This window comes from Prionailurus viverrinus, chromosome B2, assembly GCF_022837055.1.
Source record: "Prionailurus viverrinus isolate Anna chromosome B2, UM_Priviv_1.0, whole genome shotgun sequence".
NCBI classification, from domain to species: Eukaryota; Metazoa; Chordata; class Mammalia; order Carnivora; family Felidae; genus Prionailurus; species Prionailurus viverrinus.
The window spans coordinates 137,013,901-137,031,150 of NC_062565.1; the positions used below are offsets into that span (position 1 = coordinate 137,013,901).

Consider the following 17,250-nt stretch of genomic DNA (forward strand, 5'->3'; position numbering starts at 1 on the left):
GAGAGAGAGGGAGACACAGAATCCGAAGCGGGCTCCAGGCTTTGAGCTGTCAGCACAGGGCCCAACGTGGGGCTCGAACTCATGGACTGCAAGATCATGACCTGAGCTGAAGTCGGATGCTTAACCGACTGAGCCACCCAGGCGCCCCTTCCTTACTTTTAGATGTTTCCTAACCAGCTCATCATCTGGATGAGAAGTGATTATGTACAGAGGAGACAGGACCATGATTGATCTCTATGTCATTTCCTAAATTGAAGACAATTCATACAGGCTTACAAACGATTATCTAGACAGCTCTTTTGTTCTTCTTTAGGCACACATAAGGGTTTATTTTGTCCACTGGAGTGTTTCTTGGTCCAGTGGCTCCAGGTGAGCTGTGGGGACCCAGCCTGATGCCCTAAAGGACCTGAGACGTGCTGTACAACCCCCTGCTCCCTCATCTGATCTGATCATTCTGCTTTGTTCCTAATTCTCCCAATACACAAAACCAAACATTTACCCAGAATCTTCGGCAGACTTCCACTGTCATTTCATTGCCCCAAATTATGTTACGTGGTCACGCCTAGCTATGGGGGCACCTGGGAGAGTGAAAAGATAGAGATTTTGGCTCTCCTGGCATCTACAGTGTCGTAATTTCCTAGGATGCCCATAACAAAGTGCCTCTAACCTGGTGGCTTAAACAATAGAAGTGCGTTTGTATTGTCTCCCAGTTCTGGAGGCTGTAAATCTAAAATCGTGATGTCGGCTAGGTTGGCTTCTTCTGAGGCTATAAGGGAGAATCTGTTCCAGGACTCTTGCCTGGCTTCTGGTAGTCTCAGGTGGTCCTTGGCTTATGAATGGCATTCTCTCTACATCTTCACATTATTTTCCTTCTATTTGTATGTGTCTCCGTGTCCACATTTTCCCTTTTTTATAAGCACACTAGCCATATTGCATTAGGGCCCAGCTCTGTAAAAACTGTATTTCCAAATAAGGTCACATTCTGAGGTACTGGGGGACTTGAACATACCTCTTTTATGGAGAACCCAATTTCACTTGTAACAAAAGTCGACATGGGGCACCTGGGTGGCTCAGTCAGTTGAGAGAGCCCGACCCTTGGTTTCAGCTCAGGTCATGATCCCAGGGTTGTGGGAATGACCCTTGTGTCAGTTGGGCTCTGTGCTGAGTGTGGAGCCTGCTTGGGGTTCTCTCTCCCTCCCCTTCTCTCTCTCTCTCTCTCTCTCTCTCTGTCCCTCAGTCCCTCTCCACCCCCTAAAAAAAAGCATACACACCGATAATAAGGAAAGAGAATTTGATTGATGTTTTATTCCTGGTCCCTGACAACATATTTTATATACTTCCTGAGTGAAAATTACAGCTTGACTAATGAGAAAAGAGCTGTATGTCCAAAAGACACTGGTCCTTAAGTGACCCAAGTGGTTATTTCTTCAGTTTAGAACTCTTGTGCTTTCTTTGGTTTAATCTTAGGGCAAAAGTGTCTCTCTGGTGAAATCAACAACTACTTGTCCTTGGGAAGTGACTGAAATTTTTTAGGGCATTATGACTTCACTTCCCAACACCAGGCTCCTTGTTTTTGAAGGCTAATTTACTTCAGTGCCTTTTTGTTTTTGTTTTTTTAAAAAAAATGAGGTATGTTTTCTTCATTATAATCCCTCTCCCTTTCCCTCGATTCCCTACATCTCTCGTGTTGAAATCCCTGGCACATTTTGTCCCACGGAATATTAGGGATATGTTAACAGATGATACTAAGAAAAAGAGGAAAAAGAAAAAAAAAAAGCTTATTGACTCTTCAGAGTTCTCGGTGTGAAAACACAACACAACTTCACAGTTTTGGTGAGACACATATGTTCACCCAGGCGCTGGCATTTGATGTTCCCGAGAACCCAGTCAGATTAGAGTGTTAATTTATTTGACTACATTTATGTAAATATCTCTCTGAAAACTATTGGTCATACATGTACTGAGACCCAAAATAAGCTTATGAAGTTAAGTTCTGGGACACGTAGACTATGGAGGGGTTCCCAGCTGCTTGCTCCTTCCTGGACACCGGAATCTTGAGTTTGCAGCTTCTTTCCAGTTCAGCCGTCTACATACCAGTGATTTTAAAAGCCATACTCTGCTGACCCTTCAAGCTTCGTGGAGCACTCTTGAGTCCACACCGGGTGAGGATGCGGGAAGAACCTTGTCACCTTCGATATATCACATTGCGCCTTATTTGTCCTTCCCATAAAGGTTTTTAGTTAAAAAACAGGCTCTGTGGGCTGCAGATGGTTTGAGAAACATGATCTAGGACAATTTCTGAAGGGCCCCTTTAACGCTTTATGACAGAAGCATGGGAGTGACTGAACCAACATACTGGAGTAGGAATACTGATGGTAAAAATGGATGCAGTGCATTGAACTTCAGTCGGGTGTGAAATACTGTGCTGCTCAAATTATCTAAATTATCATCTCATCGTCAGAGCAAAGACACTAAGTTTCAGACAGGTTGATTACCTGCTTCAGTTAACATGCTGCTAAGTAGTAGAGTGGGAACTTGAGACGGGGACTGTGTGACTCCAGAGACCCCGTGCCACAGTCTGGTCTCCATCAGGACGTCCTCTTCTTTCTTCAGGGTCATTATCACTACCTTACTTACACTTTCAGCCATTGCCTGAGGTGTCATCCTCAAAATGGGAGGCTTTTTTTTTTTTTTAAATGTAACTGGGCTATTTGCACATTAGTGCATTTCAGATGTTATTTTTTTTAAGTAATCTCTACACCCGGGGTGCCTGGGTGGCTCAGTCAGTTAAGTGTCCGACTTCAGCTCAGGTCTTGATCTCATGGTTCTTGAGTCCGAGCCCTGCGTCGGGCTCTGCTGACAGCTCAGAGCCTGGAGCCTGCTTCGGATTCTGTGTCTCCCTCTCTCTCTGCCCCTCCCCCGTTACACTCAGTGTCTCTCTTTCTCTCCCAAAAATATACATTAAAAAAAAAGGTCATCTCTACACCCAATGTGGGGCTGGAACGCACAACCCTGAGATCAAGAGTTGCATGCTCCCCCGACTGAGCCAGCCATGCACCCCCAAAATGGGAGTCTTTCCTGATCAATTTCTCTGGCAGGCTTTGCTTTCCTCTGGGACCTTCTTCAGTGTACTGACTGTGGCTAAGTGATTACCCAGTTCTCCATCTCTCCAGCTGAGGATTTCTGTGTCTCTTTTTTCTTTGGTTTCATTCTCTCTGTTAGGTTAACTATGGGGTAGGAGAAGTGTTGAAGGACTTCCAGGTAGAAAGACTCACTTCCTACTTGGAGTCGAATGTGAAACACATTTCCTACTGCGCAGAATCATGTGCTCTGCCTTGTATAATATAATATCATTAAACAGCCCTCCTCCCCCCGGGCAGTATCTTGGGGGTGTTGTTTGATGGCTGTTGTTTTGTAGGTGACTTTGTATATTATACCGAGACAGGCGTAGCTTTCTTTTACATTGAGATCACATCTCTTATTAGTAAGTGCCAATGGTAGGAAGTACAAAATGAGGAGTTCTCAGAGGCTCATATTCTGTAATTAAAATTGAAATTTCCTTGGAGAACACAATTCCTTGGATGTGGTGCTAAGCAGCTTGCCATCAAATATTTGATTTCAAGCACCCACAGAAGTATAGAATTAATTGAATTACAGGCCTGGGACCTGGAGAGCCACAGGAGCACATGATTTGAGCATTTGGAGATGAAGTAGTCTAACCTTCCTGACTGTAGCCACAGTAAGATGCTTAAAATATGAGATAAACACAAAGACATAAAATTGCAAATATAGTATCTCACCTGTATTTTAACAGGGCATAAAAATAAATTATTTGAAAATATTAATAGTTGTTAACCTCTGAGTGGTTTTTTTTCCTTAAACTTTTTCTTTTGTCCTTAATGAATCTTTATTTATTTAAAAAATTTTTTTTAATGTTTATTTTTGACAGAGAGAGAGAGAGAGAGAGAGAGAGAGAGAGAGACAGAGCATGAGCAGGGGAGGGGCAGAGAGAGAGGGAGACACAGAATCTGAAGCAGGCTCCAGGCTCTGAGCTGTCAGCACAGAGCCTGAGGCGGGGCTGGAACTCAGACTGCGAGCGAGATCATGACCCGAGCTGAAGTCAGACGCTCGATTGACTGAGCCACCCAGGCGACCCTTTAATGAAGCTTTTATAATGAGTATATATTACTTTGTAATTTTGGGGACCTGGAAAAATTGTTCCTTTCACCGAAGTGGAATTATTTCTCTGATTTGGACCTGTTGGTCCTTAACTTAAGCTCTGAGGGCAATTCAGAGCAAACCCTAGTGTTCTTCCAGATAATAGCTTTACAAAATATTTGAAGATGGCTGGAGTGTTTTCTTGCTTTTTAAAATGGTTATTGATAGGTAAGCAGAATTTTTTTAAACAGAAACTATAAACCTGAAACCATCAAGATATTTCAGTTTCTGTAAGAATGGTACTGAGTAATATGTAAATGTCTACTTTTTTCTTTTTTCTCTTCTGAAACTAACCATCAAAACAAAACATATTTTTCACCCCAAACTTGGTGTCTTTATTAAATTCAGTGTTTCCTGAAGACCGGATCAGGTCGATTCAGTTTGAGTCTTCTCGGCATGTACCCGAGGTCTTTGGTAAACTTACGTTCTTATTTATAGGAACGTCAGGACAAAGAGAGAAACTCCAGGGAAGGATGGAAGCATTGGAAAAGTTAGGAGTGTGTGAAGAGAATGGGGGCCTTTAATGGAGAAACTGTGATTTCATTTTGTGGGAGAGGAGGTAGCAATCAGATTGTCCCGCCTTCTTGCATGTAGAATTGCTGTGTTAAGTTTGACTTTCCAAATGCTATAATGATAATATCACTGTATGAGTACACAGCACAGAAGCAGCACCACTGAACTTTGGTGCCTGAGTAACCGATACTCAATGGAAAATTGAAAAAAAGCTTGAAAAAATATCTTTATGCACTTGAATTCTGGATAAATTTACTATAAAGTTAACTCACTGTATAATCTTTAATCCACCATATATGGTGGAGGAGTTTCTCTGGAGAATGACACTTGCATAGGTTTTAAAAGCACTTTCTGTCTGAACTTTTTTTCCAGTTAAGCTTTGAGGCCCCTAAATTAATGGCAGTTTTAGGGGTATGTAAATATCACCCATAAATATTTATCGAGTAACCTGTTTAAGGAGTTATATAAAAATGAAGACAAATACCAATAGAAATATTTTATTAGGTAATGAATACAGATTTATTTCAAGCAGAGGCAGATACAGCTATCAAATTACCTGTTTTTTATTTAATTTTTACGAAGAATCTGGAAGTTGGTGTTATAAATAGTTATGTTGCTTGGGTTGAGCACTAGATTTGAACACTTTGGTGCATCCGAAACAAGGCTTATCCTTGTCTGTTTCTTTGTTTCCAGATGGTCTCCCAGCTTGAAGCCCGAATATCCGAGCTTGTTGAACAGTTGGGAAATGAGTCTGGGTTTCACCAGAAAGCTCTTCAGAGGGCCCAGAAAGCAGAAAGCAAGTTGGAGACTCTTCAGGGTCAGCTGACCTACCTGGAGGGAGAGCTGGCTTCTGGAGATGTTTTGCGAGATAACTTGAATTTTGAGAAACAAAAAGTAATAACCCGAGGGTATCTGTGGGGAGAAACATTTGTTACAGTTTAAAATTTTACCTGAAAATGTTCTGAATTTTACAGTACTTCAGTAGAATGGTTAAGTCTGCATAATGAGTAAATGTCAGGGAACAACGTCCTGTTTTGGGGTGTCTTCCTAGTACTTAGGGCTTTCTTGATTCGGATTAATCCAGTTAAACTCAACAGGTATTTGTTGAATGCCGGTTATGTATGAGACCCTGAAGGTTTGAGGGCTAAGGTCTGAGTAACACACAGTTCTTGATCATAAAAGGCTCATAATTCACTTGAGGAGACATTCTAGTCATTTGCTGTGACTATAAAGCTGTACGTGTTGTAACAGATGTATTGATTGACAAAATGCTGTAGGAACTCAGTGAAGGGAATGATAACTTCTGGATAAGAGGAGGATTTTTACAGGGGAGAGGGCAATGGAGTTCACCCTTGAAGGATAAGTAGGATTTTAGAGGAGCGAGGGTGCGGATACTGTAGGGGAAACAGTGCGAGCAAAGGTGTGAAAGCTCCTAAGTGCATAGTGTAGTCACAGTGCGGAGCGATTGTTCCAGTGTGGCTGGAACACAGCATTCCGGATGGGGTTGTGGCAGGAGAGAAGCCTAGCATGGTTTGGATGACGAAGATTCTTTATTCTAGCTTCTGTAGAATATTCAGTGTAGTAAGTGATTTTGAGCATTGCGGTGTTTTAGAAAGATGACGCGATGTCACGGTGACGCTGAAGTCACAGCAGGGACAGACTTGGGAATGCTCATGGCGATAACCCTGTGTGAGAGAAGGAGAGTACAATGAGAAGGGGCCCCCACTTATGACTTGACCGTGGGGAGACCATCTGTGACCGTCCAGAGGCAGTTAGACTGGCGGAGAGCAGAAGCTCGTTTGCTCCGGGCTGAGGGGTGAGTGCGGAGGAAAGGTTTGAGTGTAGAAGTAGATTCTTAGGAAGTCTGGCGACCAGAGAGAAAAGAGGCAGGAAGCAAGACGACTGAAGGAAGATTTTATTGGCTGGAAGGGGAAGGTACATGGTTGTGAGTCACAGGAGGAAAAAAAAAAGAGAGAGAGAAAAGAAGAAATGGGATTGGGATTGGATTTGGCATGAAAAAGAAATACGCTTAGGTTAAAAAAAATATTCTGGAAACACATTCATCCTCATTTTTCAGCACTTCGGAAAGCCAAGGAAGCATCACGCCTGCATGGAGGGTTGGATAGGCAAAGACACGTAAGAGGTCTGTGGGAAATCCTAGTCTAAGTGGATGAGACAGGTAAATGAGAACACAAGAGTTAATTAATGGAGGGAGGTATAAAATTCAACAGGATCTTGGATAAAGTTTCCTGTTTCTGTGAGAAATGAGATGGAAATGAGCCATCTTCACACAGGAGGTAGCATCACGAGAGGCTTTAAAGAATGAGTAGGAATTTGTCAGGCAGAAGAGGTGGGGGAAGGGATTCACAGTATCGAGAACAGTAGGAGGAAGGAAGGAGTGGAGGTGTGACCTGTTGTGACCTGCTGTGACCTGCTCAGGAGACCAGTGAGGTACAGGGAGACCGAACGTGGTGCCTGGTGAGTCCAGAGGCGTGAGGTGGCTCTGGAGACGTGTAGGAATAATTGAGATAGGGAAGGCTAGTTGCCCAAGGCTTTATCCTGTAGACAATGGGAAGCCATAGAAGGCTTTTGAATAAAAGAAAAGATTTCTCCAAAGGCAGACTGGCTTTGAGGGCCTAGAGATGAAAGGTAGGGAGCCCGGCTAGGGGATTGTTAGAATAGATAATTAGAATAGAATAGAACAGTAGGTAATAAAGATTTGGACCAGGTAGTGGGGTTATGAATGAAGGGGTAGATTTGACAAATTTGGGAGGGTGAAGAGTATCTGAAAAAGATGTGTTGATTGAAAATTTGAGTTTGAAAGGAAATGTTGCACCTGAGTATAATGTGTTAAATTGGAAGAAATCTGACTGCTGGGCTATCTACCTAGATGTCCCATGAACACATTGCACTAATCATTTTCAAAATGGAAATGATCACCTCCTCCACAAACTTGCCCCCTCCTGCCTCAGGGATGATGACGTAATCTGCCTCCAGCCACCTGAGACAAAAGCCCCAGGGTCATTCTTAATGTTTCCCTCTTCTTAACCAATTCCTAAACACTGTAAATTCCATCTCCTTAACATATCTCAAATGTCACCCCCCCCCCCCCCCCCCCCCCCCGCCATCTCTATATTTAGAGGCAGTGCTCTGACTCCAAACATTATAATCATTTGTATGGACTGTCCAAACAACCTTCCAACAGCTCCCCACTGCTGCCAGGGAGGTCTTAATAAAATGTGTGTCCAATTTTTCTTAAAATTGGCCAGGGGCTCTCTATGGCCTTCAGGCTCAGCTACAGATTTCTTCTTTCCATGGCTAAGCATTCTGTGACCTGGCCAGATCCCTTCTCCAGGCTTTCCATCACCCGTAATCCCTCCGGCCTATGGTGGCAAACTCCAGGCTTCAGGGGACTAACAGGGCCCTGCAAGGGTGTGTGGTGATTGATCTCTGAGCCTGAGGACATCCACATTCAAATTTATAAAAAACAATTGGATGGCCAAAAAAAAAAAATTGGGGGCCTCCTTGGCATCCTATATTACATGTTGCTGTTCTCTCCGAGAAAAAGTTCTCCTTACCTTCTTCACCTGGTAATAGCTGTCCCTTGAAGACTCAGTTCCAATGTCACTTCCTCCTTCCCCTTCCTTAGAGACTTAGTTTTCCTTCATGCAACATGTGCGTGTGTCTGTCACAGCACTTACTGACCTAATGTCTTCCATCTTCTCCAGTCAACTCCAAGCTTCTTGAGATCAGAGGAAATCTTTTTTTTTTCTTTTTTCTTGGTTTCTCCAGCAATTAGGGAAGAGTCAATAAATAGTATTGAAATTGTGAAGAAAGATCTAAAAAGCAAGAATTTTAGGTAGACTGGTGTCTCTTCCCTTTTTATTTTTCATTGTAATGACTCATTAATTTTCGCTGAGCTTGTGCCAAAAGAACTCTCAGTTATGAAAGCAAATTATGTAAATGGATTCCACTGTGGCGAATATTCCGTAGATCACCACCTCTGAACTGCACGTCCTAGTACGGATGACAGGCATGTAAAAGTGAAAAGCAAAGTTGTACAGAGTTTAAGTTTAAATATAGGTAATTGAGGTGCACACAGAATAGAATATATTTATGCTAAACTGTGATTCAAAGAAATAAGTTGTCCAGGAAATCCCTCCAGTGACCCTACCCTTTTGAGGCATAGCCGAGATCTTTGAAACGGGCCCTTGCTATGTGGGGTGTGGCTTGGTCCTGTCCTTATCCCATTTTGCCGGTTGTAGATCCTGGCATGCTAAGTGGATGGGTCACATGTAGACGTAGCAAGAGAGACTTTATGCTTCCACATGGAGGGTCCTGATTCTATTTTATTTACAAAACAAACAATAGCAATTATTTTTACTTTCATCCATACCTCAAAATGAATAATTCCAAGGGGAGTGCTGACACAGCATGAAGAAGTGAGAAACTGGTGATGTGGAAACAAAAGTAGCTTCTGGTCTTGGTCTTGTAGCCCAAGACAGCAACCTACCACCATGTAGCACAGCAGATAAGCAGTACTTCCCGTGACCGTGCCTTACACTCAACAAAATTTGAAAGTACTCACTTACAAATAATTTCATCTCGATGACTAAAAGTATCGATAGTTCTGGGCTTTATACTGGCATGCTTCAGTCACCCAGGAATCATACTTATTTAAACATATAGTCGCCTCAGAATGCCAGATCGATGAAGACTTATTGCAGTGGGAAGAAAGTTTCAAAGACAGAACCCAAATCATGCAGTGATGATACAGAGTTCATTGATTGGTTCACTCATCCAACAAGTGCTTAGTAAGCATTCCTCTGTCGGGCCCGATAAACCACAGAAATTAAGTGGAGGATATAAAAAAAATACTGAATTCAAGGGCTACATGCACCCTGATGTTTTAGCGACATTATCAACAATAGCCAAATTATGGAAAGAGCCCAAATGTCCATTGACTGATGAATGGATAAAGAAATTGTGGTGTGTGAGTGAGTGTGTGTGTGTGTGTGTGTGTGTGTGTGTGAAATAAATAAATAAATAAATAAATACTACTCAGCCATAAAAAAGAATGAAATCTTGCCATTTGTAATGACATGGATGGAGCTCAAGAGTATTACGCTAAGAGAAATAAGTCAGAGAAAGACAAATACCTTATGGTTTCACTCCATATGTGGAGTTTAAGAAACAAAACAAATGAACATAGCAGGAAAGACAAGAAGGAAAACCAAGAAACAGACTTTTAACTTAGAGAAAAAACTGATGGTTACCAGAGGGGAGGTGTGTGGGGGGATGAGTTAAACTAAATAAATAAGTGATGGGGATTACGGAGTGCACTTGTATTGAGCACCGGGCATCGTATGTAACTGTTGAGGCACCAAATTGTACATATGAAACTAGTATTACACTGTATGTTAACTAACTGGAATTTAAATAAAAACTTGGAAGAAAAATAAAGAAATCAAGTGGAGGAAGATCCTGGAACGATTTTGTAACATTCACCTGTTAAAAAATGAACCTTGACTTCATTGATACGGCTGTGTTTTACAATATTGTTCCTTAAACTGTGTTACATTAAAAACTCGTTAAGACATTTGTTTGGTATAGGAATTTAAGTTTAAAAAAAAAAAGCAAAAACGTTGTCCAAGTGTGTTTGTATGGAGAGCTTTGATTTTGGAGTGATCTGTAGAATCCAAGGGGAGTGTAAAGTGGCCACTGTTGTCCTGTTTTTTTCCACATTTGAGGCCAGGGCCCACTTAGGATGGAAAAGTTGCCATGGAAGGTTTGTGGATGAGTAGATCCCAGAAGCTGGATAGCCTGGAAGGGACAGCAGCCTGTCGCCAAAGCAGAGAGATGCAGATGTTGTCCGGAGGATGCCAGATTTGTCACATGGCAGGGTTGAGAAGAGTGTCTCATGTTACGTTGAACATCAAGATCACTGACCACGAGAGTCAAGTGAATTTGGACAGGAAGCAGGGCAGGGAGCTGGCAAGGTGGTTCTGGAATTCATTACCAAACACTGGGGTCAGGGGTCGGGCTCCATCCTGGGTTTAATGAGACCTATCTGTAAGTTTGGGAGAAAGAGAAGGAGTCTGTGAGATCACCTGTTAACTTCGTTTTTGTGCCTCATTTTCATTTTTGTTCTTGGGTTTAGTATCTTAAATTTCTGGATCAGCTCTCAGAGAAAATGAAACTGGACCAGATGGCTGCTGAACTTGGCTTTGACATGCGCCTGGATGTAGTCTTAGCTCGCACAGAGCAGCTGGTCCGCCTCGAGAGCAACGCAGTCATTGAAAACAAGACTATCGCTCACAATTTACAGAGAAAGGTAGGGGATACTGAAACTTGCTAGTGTTGAGAGAAAGAATTGCTGAGACACTTAAATATTGAAAAATAGTTTACTTCCCCTTGTATTCATCACTGTGGTTAGGAAACATAAATATGTATTTATAATTTGAGTCTCTGTTTCAAGTCTGAGGGATGGTAAGTTTATCACCTAAGGTTATGTTTGACTGTGAGTCATAGAGACCCAAAATAATGGTGGCTTATATGACTGGATGTGCTTCCTCCCCACCCCCACCCCCATAAGTTTCTAGAAGTAGACCGCTCAGGGTGAGTGTGGCCAGTCTGCTCTGTGAAGTTTTCCAGGAGCCAGGCTCATTTCAGCTCATTAATCTCCCATCCCTAGGGTGGTTCATATCTTTATGGTTCAAAATGGTACCTATGGGTTCCAGACAGAAGTTTGGAGAAGGAAGGGACGAAGAAGAGGGATGCAAAAGAGCATGTGTGAGCTGTCTTTTGATGGAGGCTTCCAGAATTTGCCACGTGAACTTGTGTTCATGTCCCATGATTCTGATGACCGAAATTAATTCAAGGGAAGCTGGACACTGTAGTCCTTTCCCTAGGTAACCACTTGCCTACCTACGAAACTCACTGATTCTATTATTAAGGGAGATGAGGAGAACTTGGGAATATCTAGCAGTCTCCGAGTTGATAAACTCTCTGGCACTGGAGAGAAAAGCGAGGAGAAGCATTTACTTTTCATTGACTCAAAAGAAGAATTAAAAACAGTTTAGACTAAATAAATGAATGAGTAGATGAAAAGGATAAAAATATAATTATTAGTTATATAATTATTGGCATTGGTGAAAGAAAGAGCAAAACACAGATGTGTTCTTATAATAGTTCTTAGGAGAAAATTCTGTGGTGGAATTATAGTGTACAGGCTGTGTCATGGGTCACATCTGGGATTCCAGTTTGGTTCCACCAAGCTGTGTGACCTTGGACAAATTACATGCCTCTCTGTCTCTATTTCCTCATATTTAAGATGGGAATGATATCTACCTCATGAGGTTGTTTGTTTTTAATAAGACCCATTTTTTAAACTCTTGGCTCATAGACTGAGCTATATTCACATTTGACCTCTTCTCCATATACTAGATTTTGAGGAATACTTTATAAAAGACAGCAGATAACCCCTGTGACTGTCAGAGACATTAAACTGAGCTACAGTTCTTTCTGAAGGTCTCCTCAGATAATTGATTTTCCCCCCGATCTCCAACATCGTTCCTTCTGACATATTGTATAATAATTGAAATTACCAGCTGTACAGGACTCACCAGGGTAAATGTGCAGTCGAGGGGAATTTGACATGAAGAAGCTCGAGGAAGGGAGTTTGGCTAGAGAGACCCGAAACGGGCTTTGTTAAAAATGGATCTGGCTATGGACGCTGCCACCATCGTTAGACAAGATACACAAGGCTGCATTTCAGTCTGTCCTTCACACCTCTGAGAAGTGCAGAGTATATAATTACGGAAAATGTGATGGTCCTCAGCTCTAACATTCTAGAATTCTGCACGATTCCAATCCCCAATGTTTGCAACAGATGTAAGAGGTTTCTGTACTTAATATTCTCCTCACTAATTGTGACATCACAATCCAGGAGGATTTCTTTTCCCCCTTTAGAGGCCATAATCTTTTTCTAAAATCCATTATAAATTCCTTCATCAAGTTTGATTGTCAGTAATTGGTGCTGTTTGAAGAATTTGTTCTCTGCTTGGTTTGTGGCCGGTATAGGCCAGGCAGATGATAAAGACCCCAGTGAACTGGAACCTTCTTGAAGTCCTTTCCATTTCAAAGATTTTAAACATATAAGCACAGCTTTCTTTAAATGCTCCCTGATATAACTTACTTTAAAAAGATAACAACTCTCATGTTTGGCATCACTCGGTCTGGTTCCAAGGGATTGAAATTACTCAGTCTCGGTTTTTGGTGCTAACATGCACTCTATTTTCTTTTAGCAAAGACCAGTGCCAGGGGGTGGTAGAGAGGATGTTGTCTCTCTACCCTATTCTGACCTTGATCAGCCCATGTTCGTAGCTTTGAAAGTAATCGTACATGTCTGTTGTGGTGTACATAATGTTGGAGGGAATCAGAGGTGGAAAGCCTACTTCTCTGTGCATTTTCTGTGGCTCTTTTGTCTCATGCTTTGCAGCTACAGAATTAGTTCTTGGAAAACCAGGAATAAAAAAATGCAATCAAGAAAAGGAATCCAATAACCTTTTCTGAGGGTTTATAGATGAGTCTAATTGAAGTGCAGATAAAGATCAACATTATCTGAGTAATTCGTTTATATTTACTGACTGCTCGGTGATTATTTAAAAAAAAAAAAAATCCCCGTTTGTGTCACATCAGCTCAAGACTCAGAAAGAAAGACTGGAGAGCAAAGAACTGCATGTGAACCTTCTCCGGCAGAAAATTGCCCAGTTGGAGCAGGAGAAGCAGGTGCGTTCGGCCTTGGCGGTAGAGAGGGACGAGGCCAATCTCACCCTAAGGAAGTTGCAAAAGAAGGTGGAGAGGCTGCAGAGGGAGCTGAGTGTGTGTCGAGAATCGAACACGGAGCTCAAAGCCCAGCTGGCTGACACCCATGAGCTTAAGGCAAGTGCCCATCTTCATTCCCTTGTTGATTTTTGCACGTTGCCATTGAGGTTTATGTGGAAGGGTGGCAGTCTTATAACAGACACGCCGGAAAAGCAAAGGAGATAAGGGCTTTCTGTGATCTTCTGGAGTTGTGGGAAAAATGCAAATACTACACAAAATCAGCATAGTAGGCCAATTTAGCGTCTCTTCAATGCTTGGAATGGAGCCATAGTTGCCGTGTGAAAAGCCCATCAAAAAAGGGTGATGGAGGTGACGGAGATTAAGAGGACACTTATCTTGATGAGCCCTGAGTGATGTAGGGATGTATGGCATCACTGAACTGAAATTAATATAATACCAGGTGTTAATTACGCTGGAATTAAAAGAAAAAAAAGGTGATGTTAAGTACAGAAAATATAAACATTTCTTCCAAGTGTGGGTGACTAGGATATTTGGGATCAGGGGTTTATCACGCGGGAATCTGCTTAGCAAGAAATGAGAAAACGAGCACAGCTCTTCACTGAGAAGTCAGCCAGCATTGTGTCCCGTGCCCTGGAGATGCCGTCCGTGTACCCAGAAGTGAGGAAGGGTCCCTGACTGGGGCAGTGTGCGTCCTGGATTTGGAGGGTTCAACTTCTAATGGCTACAGAGAAGAAAGGAATTAACACATAAAAGAATGTAATCAAAACCTTTAAATGTCATGTATGTGTGCCACTGGAAAGAATATGTAACTTCATATGCACATATCCTTTCTGGCAGAAATGCGTGTCATGAATACAGATGAGAATAATGTCCTCGCTCTTTACAGATGAGCGCTCTGTAATGGACTTTTGGAATATTTCTGAATCTGGAAACAGACCAGCAGGGAAAAGGAATCTGGAATTAAGCTTACACTTCAATATGTGTAGTGGGGACAATATTTTAGGAAATATTTCCTACTGTATGTTTTTTTGTTTTCTTCTGAGTCATTAGCTCTTTTCTCCTGAAACCTTTCTTTTTTAATTTTTTTTAACATTTATTTATTTTCAAGGCACAGAGACAGAGTGCGAGTGGGGAGGGGCAAAGAGACAGGGAAACACAGAATCTGAAGCAAGCTCCAGGCTCTGAGCTGTCAGCACAGAGCCCAATGCAGGGCTCAAACCCACTAACTATGAGATCATGACCTGAGCTGAAGTCAGACGCTTAACAGACAGCCACCCAGGCGCCCCTCTCCTGAAACCTTTCTAAATTGAGGCTTTTTTCCCCAGAGGAAAAAAACAGAGCAGACACAGCCCAGGGGAGGGAACATATTTAAAAATAAGGGAAGCGGGAAGCAAGGGAAGGCATCTGATGGGGTACAAAGGCTGGGGAGCAAGTATCAAGGTAAGCATCTCCCACACCCCCTCACACCTTGAGACTTATCTTTGGGGGGGGGTGTGTGCTGGGGTGGGGGTAGAACCCCTGAAGTCAGCATGCCATTGCTTCCGCCCTGGCTGGAAGAGGCAGGAGTGCTGAGGCAGCATCAGTGTCATAAAACCAGGTTTTACAAATGTCCTGTGGTGGATACAGAGTGTTTCTAGGTGGTGTCTCACGGGGCATTATATAATGTTGAGCCCTGAAGTGGAAAAAGGATTCCCTTTAAGTTTTCTTTCAATTCTTCCATTGTCAAGGAGAAAATCTTAATTAGAAGTTATTAAGGCAAAAACCGTAAGAGACTCTTAAATACAGAGAACAAACAGAATTGCTGGGGGTGGGGGTTGGGTTAAATGGGTGACGGGCATCAAGGAGGGCACTTTTGGGGTGAGCACTGGGTGTTGGACGTAAGAGATGAATCACTGGGTTCTACTCCTGAAGCCAAGACTACACTGTGTGGTAACTAACTTGAAAAAAAAAAAAAGAAGTTACTATGTCTTTCCTACTATTATTGCTATACCTCTGACTTTGGGCCTAAGAAGATTCTTTTCTACTCATTGGCTTCCTCGTGTTGAAGGAAAGATGAGGATGGTTCCTATAATTGGTGTTAAACATTCAGGCACCAAAACACAGACTAGGAATGATAAATAAAGTGAACCTGGATTTCAAAACAGGGAGATGAATTCGGTCATCTGGAAAGGGACATGTTTCATTATAAGCGTGTTTCGGTGGAATAGTTCAAATTCTTCAGAGAAATCTGTGATATAAGGAAAGGGTAAACAGCACTCTTTTTTTGTTTTTTGTTTTGTTTTGTTTTGAGAGGGGGCAAGTGAGCAAGGGGCAGAGAGAGAGGGAGAGAGAGATGAAGAGAGAGGGAGAGAAGGGGGGTCTCACCCGAAGCAGGGTTCGGACTCACAAACCGTGGGATCGTGGCCCGAGCCAAAGTCCAATGCTTAACTGATTGAGCCACCCAGGCGCCCCGCACTGGGGACTTTCATACACCGAGCTTGCTGAACTCCACAAAGCCAGAGGAGAAGAGAATGTGGAGCAGTCTGGGTGATTCCTAGGGACAACTAAGGGGGAGTGACACCGAGGAAGCTGAGGCATGCTGGCTGCCTAGAGGAAGGACTCAAGTGAGGATGTCCTAATAAGACCACCACTGTGTTTCTGAAACCATGTGTGGTGATGCTGGTAGCTGCAGGGTGAGCTGCCCGGCCTCCTGTCCCCAGTCCCCTCCGCCCTACAGCTGAGGACATCTGGTTCCTACCAACAAATTTTCCCCGTCTCATAGAGTGCGGTTTTCTGTCCTCAGGAGAAATTACGAAACTTAATTTAACAAGTCAGGATTGATTCAACCTCGCGGTTTATTTTCCTGCTAACCTAGTTCTGAAATGTGCATTGCTTCTGCGGCTAACATCGGAGCAACTGTTCCCCATAATTGGGTTGCCGCTCTGTTCTTTCTACTCCGCCCATCTCCTTATAACCTCAGAGACCCTTGCTTCCCTTGATACTAGAGGCCTGCCCTGCTTTTTCCAGTTTCCAAGAACTGAGACTCCATCTCTGAATGAAGCCGGCTGGGCCCTAATGTCAGGACTCTGACATTAACCTGCGGGTTCCAGCTACCTTGATGCGTGTTTCCAGATACTGTAAAGCTAAAATATGATAATGTGGCGAATGAATATTCTATAAAACATGGTACAACAATTAGTTGCCATTTTAGCTAATTTTGTCACTGCTGATGGGTGGCAGTTATACTCTGCGCCTTCAGAATTACCATAACTCAGGAGGCTGAATAAGGTTGGCTTACACGGAGCACGGCGGCGCTCAGTCTAGCAACAGAGGACGTGATGATGGGACAAGGGATTCCGCATCGGTGACACCCAGGAATGGGGCCCAGCACCCGCTGGGTGAGAGTGAGTGATGAGTGGTTTTAGAGGTGGGGCACTTCCTGGCTAATGGCAGCGTGGGGGCCCACTGGGGCCGTGGGTCCGAGGACGGCATCTTCCAGGCTAAGGGTATTGGCAGTAGGGCTGGGACCCCTAGCTGAGACAACCCCGTGTATCGGAAACGGTGTTGGGGAGAGAGTAGCCCACACTTGCTACTATAGCAGAAGCTGGAAAACAGCCAGTGGAAGTTGAGTCCTGTGTCTATAGAGGACGTTCCCGTCTGGTCTCAACGACCTCTGCCTCAGCTCTGCACCAT

General features: G+C 43.1%; 1 protein-coding gene across 1 annotated transcript in view; it reads left to right on the forward strand.

Moving 5' to 3' along the window:
* The window catches only part of CCDC170 (coiled-coil domain containing 170), a 102,157-nt gene that overhangs the window by 68,542 nt on the left and 16,365 nt on the right, over positions 1–17,250 (forward strand). Inside the window, exons 7-9 of the mRNA XM_047860203.1 lie at positions 5,425–5,625; positions 10,892–11,065; positions 13,432–13,674. Of these exons, the coding sequence (XP_047716159.1) occupies positions 5,425–5,625; positions 10,892–11,065; positions 13,432–13,674 (618 nt within the window). The remainder of the gene's footprint in view (positions 1–5,424; positions 5,626–10,891; positions 11,066–13,431; positions 13,675–17,250) is intronic.